This window comes from Asterias amurensis, chromosome 19 (assembly GCF_032118995.1).
Source record: "Asterias amurensis chromosome 19, ASM3211899v1".
Taxonomy (NCBI): Eukaryota; Metazoa; Echinodermata; class Asteroidea; order Forcipulatida; family Asteriidae; genus Asterias; species Asterias amurensis.
In genome coordinates this window covers 1,180,846-1,194,025 of record NC_092666.1, presented here as the reverse complement: position 1 = coordinate 1,194,025, position 13,180 = coordinate 1,180,846, and the positions used below count along the sequence as shown (strand labels likewise).

Genomic DNA, 13,180 nt, shown 5'->3' with positions numbered 1-13,180 from the left:
TTAAGTTACTCGTTGGTTGGCCTATTTTTATTCATTTATATCTATTTCCATGGCAACTAAAAATTACATGGAAATGGTCAATCTCCATTGCAACTTAGTTGCTTCAGACAATGACAAAATCCAACGAACCATCTACATGTGTGTACAATGTACTTGTTTTGTATATTTTACAATCCAACCGAGACTTTTAACAAAAGAAAGACAATAAGTCTTTGTTTAAATATGACAATAGGGGAACAATAGAAGTCCTCGGTTGACATCAAAACGAGTGAGTGGGTGTGTGCTTTGAATATTTATATCAATTATGGATTTACAAACTGGATAAATAATTATCATTAAACAAGTGACACACAACTCAGACTCTCTTCTTTAAAAAAAAAGAGGAAAATCTGGGTTGGAAAAAAAAGAGGGGGAAAAAAGCAGTAAACGTGACACATACATGAAAACGATTCACATAGGATTAAGATTTATAAAAAACAAAAGAATAATTTACACTTTCTAATAATTAAAGATCAACTAAAAAATAACCCATTCACTGTACAAATTTACAAACCATTTATGAAATACTGAATGTTTTATAACAGTGCTACAGAGATCCAGTTAATTGTCATTCAACAATAAAATTGTTTTAAATGGTCTGGGTACGTTTAGTAGGACACAAAACACAATGTCCACAAATTATATTAAACTTACACAGTTTGAAGATAATGATGGTACAAAGCTTCCCTTAAAATATTACTTTCTGATGTGCTGTACTTTTGAGAAATGAGTATCACAAGTCACAAAAATAATTTGTCTCACAAATTTTTGTAAGCATAACTATGTATACCATTACTCCAAATATGTTTACATGCTAAAACTGAGACAACAATTATTTTGGTGACATTTTTTTTACCAATTTCTCAAAAACTACCGCACCTCAGCAAGTGATATTTTAAGGTAAGCTCTCTACTATCATCATCATCAAACGGTGTAAGTCTAATGTAAATCTTTGGACAATGTGTTTTGTGTTACAAAAAGTACCCCAATCCTTTAAACAGACCAATCAAACCAAAAGGCGGGTTAATTGGTAAATCACATTTTCCTTTAAGTTGTTGCTCTCTACTTATCAGACCTGGGTCACAAATTCATGAAGGACGTTCCAAACAGAAAATTGTGCTAAGCGAGTAAGTGAGAACCAAACAGTAGCATTTAATATAGCAGATTTCTGTACAGCAAAAAATTAGCGGATAAATATGGGTACTGAACAAAGAAGGAACAGTGGTAATAAGATTCCCTGGTAATATGGTCAAAGATGAGTAAAATAACATAGGTTTTCCTGGCCAATTTCAGCAGAAATTCATTCAATTTTCAATAAGAAGCACTCAAATTCATGCATTGCCCCAAATCCACTCAAATAAGAGTTTCTTGTGCATTTATTGACTTAGTTTTTCTCATTTAGATTTTGTCTCAGTCATTCTATTACATTGATAGGCATTCAAGACTACACTTTGACCATTCTTAAGTTGAATTTCTACTACTTAGTTACACTTTATGAAATTGAATGGTTGCCAAGCTCTTGCTGTTGGCTTTTACAAAATTGAATGAGTCTTGCGGCCTAAATGAAATTGAATGATCTTATTTGACCAGTGAATGCTAAATTTGTGAATTTGGATCACTCCTTTCAACTGTTGAAAGCTAATTCAACGGAGCATTTATTTCTAACCAAAATTGAATGAGCCAGGTGTTAAAATGAATGGAACTATTTTGAAATTGGCAAGGAAAACTTTACAAAAAATAACATTCAACATTCAGGCATGCAAATGAAGTTTGTTGAAAGAGAGTAAAGTCTGACCGCATAGTAAACTTAAAGTTTTTATTGTGAAATGTAGTGTTTAATGACACAGTTGAAAATTGGAACCACGTAGATCAACTTAAAATTTGCATGCCTGAACTTTGAAGCTAGTTTATTTCTAGTATGCTCTTACTTTTGGATTTACTATAGTTTATATTGCAGGTAACCAGGAACGATTTCATCGAGCTGCTAAACGACCAAGTTTATGCTTACTGCACGAGTTTCTATAGAGCGGCTAACCATATTCACAACAAAAAGGCATGCTAACCTTTGGATGCGTACTGTATGAAAATTAATGATGTAACAATGCGCTGCGCAAGCTGGCTGCCTTATTTTCTAACTGGCCTGTGATTATACACTTATGCTTACACAAACTTTTCTGCTGCAGATAGCAAGAAAATTTGCTTATCATTAAGCAGCGCTATGAAATTAGCATAGCTGCTAAACTGTTAGCATGGGAAAGGTATGCTTCCGGTGCTTACTTTTAGCAAATGAATGGTGTAACAATGCAAATCCAATGCGCAAGCTGGTCGCCTAATTTTCTTGATAATCGGTAGAAGACACTCAAGCTTGGGCAAATTTTTCTGCTACAGTACGTGCGAGAATGAGCTTACCCTTACCGCTTAGCAGCGCAATGAAACTGGTTGCCTGCACAGGAACACTTAGTAAGAAATGTCACTAAGAAAAACATTATGTCAGTTTGGTTCATGAACTTTAACCTTGTATGCTTCTGTGCTAGCTTATTATGACATAACCATGGAGACAAAATGGCTGATATAGAATTGTTTTCTGAAGTAATGAGGTCCTTTAACAAAGTAATAACATCTTAAAACAAAAGGAAATCCACTTTTATTTTTACAATTCCGACCGATACTGGTACACTTATTAATCTCATTAAAAAATTACAGAAAAAAAAATCAGTTTAAAATATGGTTTTTTGTCCCTCTACATTCGTATTCTTTTACTTCATGGACTCCAAAATTATGACAGGATAAAAAACAAAACTTTTTAAAAATTTCAAAAGCTTTTTCCAGATTTGAAATGGGTCAGCATAAATCACAAAATCTGGCTTGCGGTTTAAAAATTTCCTCAGATAAGATAAAAAAAAGTAAATAAAATTTGATTAAAAAAACACAATAACACACAGAACTAACAGTAACCTAAATCTAGTAAACAACTTGGGTGGGTGTTCTTTTACTTATCATCCAATCCCTGTAAGTGCTTGTTTCTATCGAGGAATATCATTGGTTAAAAAGATTCTACTGTCACAAACAAGACTTGTCATTGGTGGAAACAAACCAACACTCTGCTTCATTTGTTGAACTAGAGTGGGATTTTGGGGGGCAAGATATTCACGTTAATGTTTGCTCTAAATTAAGACAAAATAACATTAGCCGTCAATAAAATGAATTATGAGCGAAATATTCCAAAAGAACTTACAGAATTCCCACACATTTTAAAGGCGGTTTAATAATTTTATCCGACATTAAACACTTTTTAAAACAATACAGAAACAAAAACAAAAGCACCAGTTACTTGTAAAACAAAATCGTGATTGTGGAATCCCGACTGCTACTCACAAATCCTCACAAAAGAAAATCATACAACCGAGCACCAGTCCAAATAACAGACAAGATCCTCACTTTTAAGTTCCATTGGTCCTTTTTTAAATTCATGTTAAAGGCTCCCAAGGCCAATTTCTTAGAGCTGCTTCAGCAGAAAATGTTGCTTAACACATTTCAGCTAAGTATAAATCAGCAGGAAACCAGCCACAAATGGTACATGTGACAATGTATTTTGGCTGGTAACCTTATTCAGGTCAGCAAATATATGCTTAGTTACTTTCAGCAGCTCAGTGTAATTGGGCAAAGGTTGGTCTTTTGTCTTTTTTGTGTTTAAAGCCGGAACCGAAACTGGAACCGACACAGAAACCGAAGACAGAGCCGAAACTGAAACAAGAACCAAAGCCGGAAAACTGAAACCGAAGCTGGAACCAAAACTGGAACCGAAGCTGGTACTGAAACTAGAGCAAAAGCCAGAACCAGAACCGAAGCCAAAACACAAGCCGTGATTATAAAAAGTGCCATTTAAAAACTAACCCCATTTCAGTGCAAGCTGTTTTGTCAAGTTTGGGCCTATATTCATAAAACTGGTAAGCAAAGTTGCTTACCAAAAAAAGAAACTACCACTCAAACTGCCAGGTGAAATTAAATTGCTAACAGGTAACCTGGAGTATTTTGCTAAGCATATTGGTGAATTTCAGCTATTTGTGTTCTCGTTGTAGGAAAGAATCAAATTTTATTACCCAACTGTATAAAATGAAAAATAAAATATTTGAGGTGGCTTCAAGATCTACAATGAGTTTTATTTTTAAATCCGGTTCGTCTGTTTTGAAACATCAATGCCCGTGGTTTCTGTTTCGAAGATAAACAATTGCACTGCTCATTGCTTCCACTTTGTTACATTTTTGTTTATTATTATACATTATATTTGTTTACATATCCAGCACATTCTGACATTAGGTTAAGGGGGACTCTTACCTGATGACATTGACAAAATGAAACGTGGTGGAAAATGTCAAAGAGCTACTACGTAAAAAAAGACACTGAGAAACAAAAACGAACCTTGGTGAAACACAGTAGTACAGTTAACAATACTAAAAACTGGTATTTTGTTTATATTTACAAATCTGTTTATCTAATTTTCTATTTGACACACTATTGGGGTAAAAATTTATGGAAGATTTTGTTGTCCTCTGAACTGTAGGGGAATGAACGAGGGTTTTTCCCAATTCATCTGTACTTTGGTATGAGTGAAAGAGGCATAAATTACTATTTTTTGGTATAAAATGTAAATTAGAACTGAATTTTAAAAAAAGTGAAAACTTTGCCTAAATTTGGATTTGCAAATGCCTAAAATCCAGTAGAAAAAAAAAATTCCCCAAATGGGTAGTAAATGTTTTGGATTGGGTTATAAGAAACAGGCATTGTCTTAATATTTCAAGACGTACTGTGACAAATGAAGTGCACAATGCTGTTATGTTAACTGGAAATATTGACACGTAAATTGGATGAACAGCCTGTCTGGATTTGAATCGTTTAAAACTTTGACGCCTTCAGTAGCTCTTCAAAGCTTTGAAGGCTAACAAGACTTCTTCCTAAGCCTGGGCTTTCATTCTTGAGAGGGCAAGGCCATTCTCCTTTTGCAAAGGAGCATCTATTGGATGCTATGAGACTTTGGAAGGGGGCACCCAAGCAAAGACCAGGGCAACAGAAGCCGTGGCTTCCATGGAATTCCAGTTCCATTTTGGAAATCTTAAAGTCTATGAGACTTTGAAAGGGGGCACCAGGGCCAAGACCAGGGCAACAGAAGCCGTGGCTTCCATGTAATTCCAGTTCCATTTTGGAAATCTTAAAGTCTATGAGACTTTTGAAGGGGCACCAGGGCCAAGACCAGGGCAACAGAGGTCATTGATTTCATGTTGTTCCAACCCTGAACTCCAGAGTGACACAGGCACAAAATGTTTCAGCAAAATTGTTCCAAAAACAGCGCTAACCTGTGTCAAAAATGATTCTCTCCAAGCTTTTTGTTTTAAACTTTGGGGAATTCTGAACCCAAATTTTACAAAACTGGCCGAAGCATGCTGCATTGAAACAAGGTCCTCATGATGTTTTTCCCCTTGATGTTTATATTCAGTTTCAAAGCATTTAAAATTATTTTATTTTAGAATTTTTTTTACAAGTTTCATCTTAAATCCCACCCCAATATTTGCTTACACATTTGTTTTTTGTTTTCGTACCAGCCTGCTCTTTACACGTATTGTCAAGATTTGCTAGCGCATGCCCGAGTACAACTCTGCGTATGTACATGTACTTCCAATAATCGGAAGGCGCAAGGCTTTTAGGTGGAGTGCATGAAACGTTTTCCTAATTTTCCCCAAACACATCAAAGTTATGATTTCAATTTTTTTCAGCAGACAGTCTTAGTTTCAGAGAATGGGTATTTTGTTTAAGAGTAGAGCATCAACATTTAAAGCTAGCCAAATTGGGGGTTAATAATAATCTCTGATGTTAAATCTGTCTGAATACTGTAGCTTTCAGCCCATTCTACTTGCAATAACGATTTCCTTTAAGTTAATTTGAGAAGGAAATAATAATATTTTAGTCCGACCATCCAAGCATGTTTACAAACAACAATTTTTTTTTTATCACGTCTAGGTCCCCCCAGCAGAGTTTCCACCGATATTTACAATTGTTCTTCACTTCTTGAAGGTTCTGTCCTCTGTCGAAACTTCGTCTCCTGGAGTCCGTAAAACATTTGACACTGTTTTGGGGAAACGGGGAAAGAGGGGTTGGGTAATTTACACCAGCTGCCCAGTTTGTGTTAAGCTCACGATCCATAAAAAGATAAAAGTCCAGGAAGTGTTTTCTGACCATTTCTCAATCTATATCGAGATCGCCTTTTCATTTGACACTCTAGTGATTTGGAAGGGACCAAACCAGAACACTTCCTTATAACGACGCCGACGCTCTCTCAGAACAGTCATACCTGAATGTTTATCACTCTTGAAAGATTCAACAATGGCATGAAGGAACAAGGACTGTACCATTGCAACAGTAGGTCGGGATGCGGTCCTCCATTGGGAAAGTCTGGTGCCTCCTGTCGGCCAATCACGATGTCATTCTGGAACGCCTTTCCATTTATTAATGGGCACACGAATATGACATAGCCCATCCATATGCAGAATAATGGATAACTTCTTGAGGCTGACTGAAGATGCTTAATCAGGTACAGATCAGAAAATCAGTCCCTGAACGGCGTATGGACTAAATCAAGCGACGAACAAGGAAACAAAGGTGCACAGTTGTTTTTTCCGATTAATTTTTTTAGCCATCTTAGAGAACTTTTATACTCGGGAACGGGTTGCCGACTTGCGACAATTAAAATTCACATACTGTGTACCTTTCATGAGAAGTGGGCTTTCGATTTCGTGATTTATTTTCCTTTTTCGGTGTTTTAAATTAGTTTCCTCCCCCTATCGCTCCGGGGATTGGTAGACCGGCGACACTCGTGGTGGCGGTGTTCTCGCTAGCCGCCGACGTTCCCTGAGATGAGCTGACTGGGTCTCGCCTTGCATGGGGCGGGATGAGGTGATCGTTTAGAGACGACTTGATAGCTAGTTCTGTAGAAATACAATGGATTGAGGAGAAACAACATCAATGGAAGGTTTGGGGGAGTTCCGGTGAGGTTGGAAGAAGGTGAGGGGAGGGTGGGGTTAGAATATGGTAAGTTTATAGGGTAAAAAGACTCAATTTGTAGTAAGGTGACAATGGAAGATTTGGGGGAGTTTCGGAGAGGTTGGAAGAAGGTGAGGGGAGGGTACGGGTAGATTATGTTAAGTTTATAGGGTGGAAAGACTCAATTTGTAGTAAGGTGACAATGGAAGATTCGGGGGAATTTCGGAGAGGTTGGAGGGTGGGGTGGTGAGGTGAAGGAGAGGGTAGAAAGACTCAACCTTTTCTTTTGAGCCCTGGTTTTAGCGTAGTGATATATCAGGATAAACTAAGAAGAACTGAAACCCAGGGTAAAACTCAAGGCACAATATTGATGCATGCACATTGGAATTATATAGACACTGTGAACCTTGTTTACAATAAATATGAGCTTGTACATTCTTTCAGTATTCTGGCAGGCAATATACTACACTGGTCCTAAGGGAAAGTTGACATTTTGTGTCATAATTTCCACATGAAACCATGAGTTATGAAAGTAAAAGCTGGTCAAGTTTTGAGACGTGCCCCTTTCATCATATCAAAAGTTGATAAGAATTAGACAGTGCAATCTCCATTAAATATAGCAGTTAATGTTTTCTTCCATTGAGCTCAGTGTACAACTCATGCCTGCAGGAAGTCCAGGCTCTGTGGCTCTTTTATAAACATGTGATGTCACAGGTCACATCGTCTATATTTTTTGCACATTATTGTATTATTACGGTACTTGAAAACAAGTTTCCTTGATTTTTGCCATGGTCCGCTGATGACAGTCATGTCATTGTGGAAGTGCACCTGGCCAAATCTGGTGAATAGTTTGTTTACTATTTTTTTTTAATAAACCAATCAATCAATCAATCAACCAGCAAGCAGGCATGCAGAATGGACCATTCCGGCTTTCCACTAAGCTCCGCCCACCGCGCACGTGAGCAAGACACATGTACGAGCACTCCCAATGACATTCTGCACGATTCTGCCGCGCGTGCCAAATATACGCGCACGCATGACCGAGTTTGTCTGACCACAATCATTGCTGTGATTGGTCAAATGGGTGAACGCGCAGTTTGATTGACAGGCCGGATCGGTCCATTAAAATAAACCCAAACAAAACATAATATGTGACTTGACTGCACATTCTAGCTGCAGTGCAGTAGGGCCTACCAGAATAGAGATGGTTTTAGTGTGCAAGAACAAGCGGTACTAAACTAGCCAACCTTTTTAACTGACACCAATGTAAGTACCATGAAGGGTATCAGATTTAGTATTTTTCAAACAGATGTCACCTTTTTCCATAATATTTCTTATTTAGAGAAAACTATCAGACATGAAAACCCCTTAGTGAGCGAGAAGGGACGGGCCCTTAGTGAGGGAAGGAGGGACAGGGAGTGGACAGAGGAATCCCCTCGTAGTGAAGTGAGGGTGGGGATAGATTAGGGTGAGGTTAACGAGTAGAAAGACTGACCTTGTGGTGTGAAATTGAAGAGTGGTGGAAGTGGCCTTTGGTTTGGTAACCTGGCTCCAGCTTCTCTTAACTCGTCAAAGAACTTATGAGCGCAGGCGTCTAGCGGCGAGACCCTAGACGAAGGTGTGTACTCCAGGAGCTTGCTGCACAGTTCAATGGCGTCGGACGGGGTCCTCGGCCGGAATACCTGACAAGCAAAAACAACATATATTTCAACATTTATTTCACTGTTATGCAAATCATAAAGAGAAATTAATATGTAAACACACATTACTTCAAACTTAAACGCTGGAACTCATTAAAGGCTTTGGACCTGTTTGGTAATTGTCAAAGACCAGTATACCCGCATGGTGTATCCCAACATATGCACCAAACATATTGGGCTCAATTGATCATCGAAGATGCAAAAAAAAAGGCTTCAGCTGAAGTCTTTTATTGATAGAGTTAGAAATTACCTCTTTCTCAAAATCTACGTTTTACATCAGAGGGGGCCATTTCTCACAATGTTTTATAAACTGTCAACAGCGCTCCATTGCTCTTTACCAAGAAAGTTTTATGCTTACAGTTATTTTGAGTAATTACCAATAGTGTAAATTACCGATAGTGTCCAGTGCCTTTAACAGAGGCTCTTGTCATTTCAAAGCTGTGGTGAATGCGTTCACACAGTACAGTTAACTATTTCTCTATTCACCAATCCCTACATTTGTCACAGCCTCCACATCCACACCCTTACAGTTGAATGGTTTTAAAATTTGGCTAGTAACTTTTTTTCACAAATTGGACTCAGAGTAGGAGGGTTAACCATCTGTCTATAAACAATACCCTACATTCACCAACTTCTCCACATCGACATACATGTACCTTGCAGATTAAAAAGTTTGGCTGGAATTTTTTTTTCACATATGAGACTCAGGGTAGGAGGGTTTAACTATCTCTATATACTACAATCCCTACATTTGTCACAACCTCCACACCCCCATACAATCGTACCTTGCAGTTGAAAGGTTTAAAGTTGGTAATTTTTACAGAAATGGGAACTATAGTAGGGGGGTTAACTATCTCTGTATACACAAATCCCTACATACCTTGTTCCAGGGATGCGGTTTGATCTGTGGGAACTTAAACTCTGTGTAGTTGGGGTTCATTTCGTGGATTTGGTCGCGGGTTGGCGTGCCCAGTACCTTGATGATTTCTACCAGTTGATCCACTCCACTGTCCCCCGGGAAGATTGGCTGTCCGAGCATTAACTCTGCTAGGACGCAGCCAGCTGACCATACATCTGTGGATCGATAACCAAGAGAATTAGTATCAGATAATAATAATATTAATATGACTAGAATTTAAAACTTTGCATGGTGGAAGTAAATGTATAACTGAAAATAATAATATTAATATGACTAGAATTTAAAACTTTGCATGGTGGAAGTAAATGTATAACTGAAAGAGGTTTTGATAACACGTGGTGCTACCGCAAACCTTCTTAGTAATATTATAATTATAACTAGACATAAATATTAATGTGTTTGTTAAATAAACAAAGACTCACATAAAATTTAAGATAAAAAATTGTTCTTGTAAAAAACTTCATTAGCAAGCTTTTTAGGATTAAAATAAGTTTTGTTTTTTGTCCTTTATCCTGTATATTACTTTTAAGAAATCTCCATGGTTCTTTGCAAAGTCAAATACAAATACAAGAAAATATTAATAAATGTGAAACAGGGACAAATTCTATAAGAAACATGTACTTGTAAATCAAGTTACACTTAAATTAGGCCTATGATAAAAAACTCAAAAAATGAGACTACTCAGCCTAGTGTTAAGGAAAATAAAGTAAATAAAAGACAATCAATAAAAACAACAATGAATATGTGAAAGGACGATCAAGAACCTAGACCTGCTAGAAATACAAACTCAATTCCTACAATCCGTGAAGAGCCATATCATCAATACAAAACAGTCAAATACAATCATACAATAAGAATTCACAAATATATATAAAATTTTGGACTAAAAACACTTATAAATGCAAGACATTCATATTGCGCATAATGCAAAAGAGTTTGCGCAACACAAAACATAAAACATTGAACATGATTGATGGAATACATGTATATGAAGTAATTTGTCACAAAGTATGCAGATTTAAACAAGTGAGTCTAAAAAAATCCTAAAATCGATATTAATTCACCATTATGAATAATAAGACTTAATTAAGACATTCATATTGCGCATAATGCAAGAGCCTCTAGATGTGCAACACAAAACATACAACAATGAAATATATGAAGTAATTTCTCACAAAATAAATACATTAAAAACAAGTGAATCTTAACATAGTCAGCATGACAAAAATCAACTTGGATTTGCATTGTGTGTTATTCATTATCATAAAGTATGCACCGAATTGTTAGTTTACCTTTATGTGTATTTAAGCTTAGCGTCGTTATGACATAGAAACTCCCAGAGTAAGCACAAATTCATCTGTTTAGCAGCTCTATAAAATTGGGCACTGGTCTGGGCCCAGTTTGAAAAAGCTGTTAAACAGAAGATATTACTTGACAAGTCACATTGAGTGTGGCAGCAGTCACAACAATGTAAACTTAGAGTAATTTCGGCTGGTTACCTGTTTCTGTAAAGCAATTTTTTTTCTGTGCTTAGCAAGATTTTGTGCTTACCTACTTTATGAATTTGGGCCCTGTAGTTAATAATAATAAATAATTTATTCATTTATATTGCGCCCATTCCATAAAATGGACACAAGAGCAGTAGTTAGTACTTACCTATATTGCATGTGTAGTCTGTGGCACCAAAGATAAGCTCAGGTGCCCTGTAGTATCGTGAGCAGATGTACGATACATTGGGCTCACCAGCAACCAGCGTTTTTGCACTTTAAAAAAAATAAAAATTTGAAAGGGTTTAATGACATGAATCCCTACTCACTGTGAATAAAAAATGTATCCATGTAAAATTATGTACCTCAGCCATTCCATTGTGACTCGCGTGACAATCTCACTGGTTTTTCAACTTTTGAAAGATCTATACTCCAAAATATAAATTGTGGCTCTCATGTAACTCAATTTATATAAACTTAGTAAAGAGCCCTATAATAACAAATAAAAAACGAACACAAATTGTGTAGGTATCATGTTTTTATAGGTGTTCCAAAAATGTGACTCGCGTGACTGCCAAAAAATGAAAGGTCTTGTATCCCTGTATGCCGTTGCCCATTCGTGAGAACTCAGAGAAGCTTTTTAGTCCCGGATTACTTTTTTTTTAAGTACAAGAGAAGCACTATACTTTACAATAAAATAAAAAGTTTTTAAAAAATTGAAAATTTGTTAAATGCAACGTGACTCGCGTGACAGAAGTTTGTGACTCGCGTGACAAGTGAGAAAATATACAATAGCTAAACAGGATACTGCATAACAAGAACAATTTATTTCATTCAGAACACTTAGAACTTGAAATTAAATCTTTTCATCAAAGGAAGAAACACCTGAAGCAACATTTAAAGGAAAATTAAGAATCAGAAGAGGCTTTGACTTAAACATGGTAATGTTGGGACGGTTCTGAAAAGAATTGGTGGTTCAACAACACTGTCTGGTCGAAACGTAGAGTTGTGAAACCCCCAGTTCTTTTCAGAACCACTCAAACTCATAGAGAGAACCCTTACTAGAAATTATTATATTGTTTTGTGATTGGGGGAAGGACTTTTTTCTCACTACGCTTGGCAGAGTAGGTTGATAAGAAACAACCAATTTTGGTGTCAAGTTCTAATGGCATTAGACTGTGTTAGGCTGAGTACATGTACATCTGTTAAGTAATTTCTTTATTGATGCCCCTCTCCAAATCTAACTTAAGAATACTCTCTTAAAATACCCAGTTTCATCAAATATTTTTGTTCGTTCTTGTTTTAAGTTTATCATTCCTTGTATTATTTAAATTATGCAGATGTGAATACATTGTACAGTGCAGTATGCAGTGTACACATGGTACATGTAGTTCAACATGATCTGCTGACAGTGTGCCAAGTCATAATTTTACACTGTAAAAATTCCTTTTTCTAACATAAATTTATAAATTTAGGGGCATAGTAGTATGTTCCAGTGGGCTGGGGTGCTTTTTTAACATTCCATGTAGACATCATCCCCAGAATACTTTGGTAGCTTTTGCCAACCATGTGCATTAAGTGCATTTGCCATGACTCGCGTGACAAACTCGAGGGTGTTTTTTTTTTAAAGTAGAATGCCTAGGTAAAAAAAAACGAATAAATTCTTGAAAGACCCTTTGAAAAGACCACTATTATGAGAGAGAAGAAAAAAAATGTTGAGGGTCTATAACAGAAAAAATACTATAATCATTTTTTTTGTGACTCGCTTGACAGTAAAACGAGGGTAAAAATTAACTCCCATTTTTCAAAAGTCAATAGTTCAAAAAGGTATATTTAATTTTGGCTGTCCTTACTAATGACTCTTTGTTGTTTATACATAATGATTAAATCTGAATACCTATTGTTTCATGACTTTTTTTTCAAAACCTGAATTTCAAGGATTTTTCAGACTTCAGTGTACACTTTTTACCCTTTACTCCCAAGGCTGTCACAAAAACAATAAA

The 13,180-nt window shown here is 36.5% G+C and overlaps 1 protein-coding gene across 2 annotated transcripts in view; it reads right to left on the bottom strand.

Moving 5' to 3' along the window:
• LOC139951654 (glycogen synthase kinase-3 beta-like) overlaps positions 1-13,180 on the bottom strand; it is a 40,286-nt gene continuing 27,106 nt past the window's right edge. For both annotated transcript variants that reach the window (XM_071950630.1, XM_071950629.1), the window contains 4 exons: positions 11,347-11,453; positions 9,652-9,845; positions 8,567-8,753; positions 1-7,016 (listed from right to left, as the gene is read on the bottom strand). In XM_071950630.1, coding sequence (XP_071806731.1) covers positions 6,856-7,016; positions 8,567-8,753; positions 9,652-9,845; positions 11,347-11,453 — 649 coding nt within the window. In that variant the 3' untranslated portion in view covers positions 1-6,855. The remainder of the gene's footprint in view (positions 7,017-8,566; positions 8,754-9,651; positions 9,846-11,346; positions 11,454-13,180) is intronic.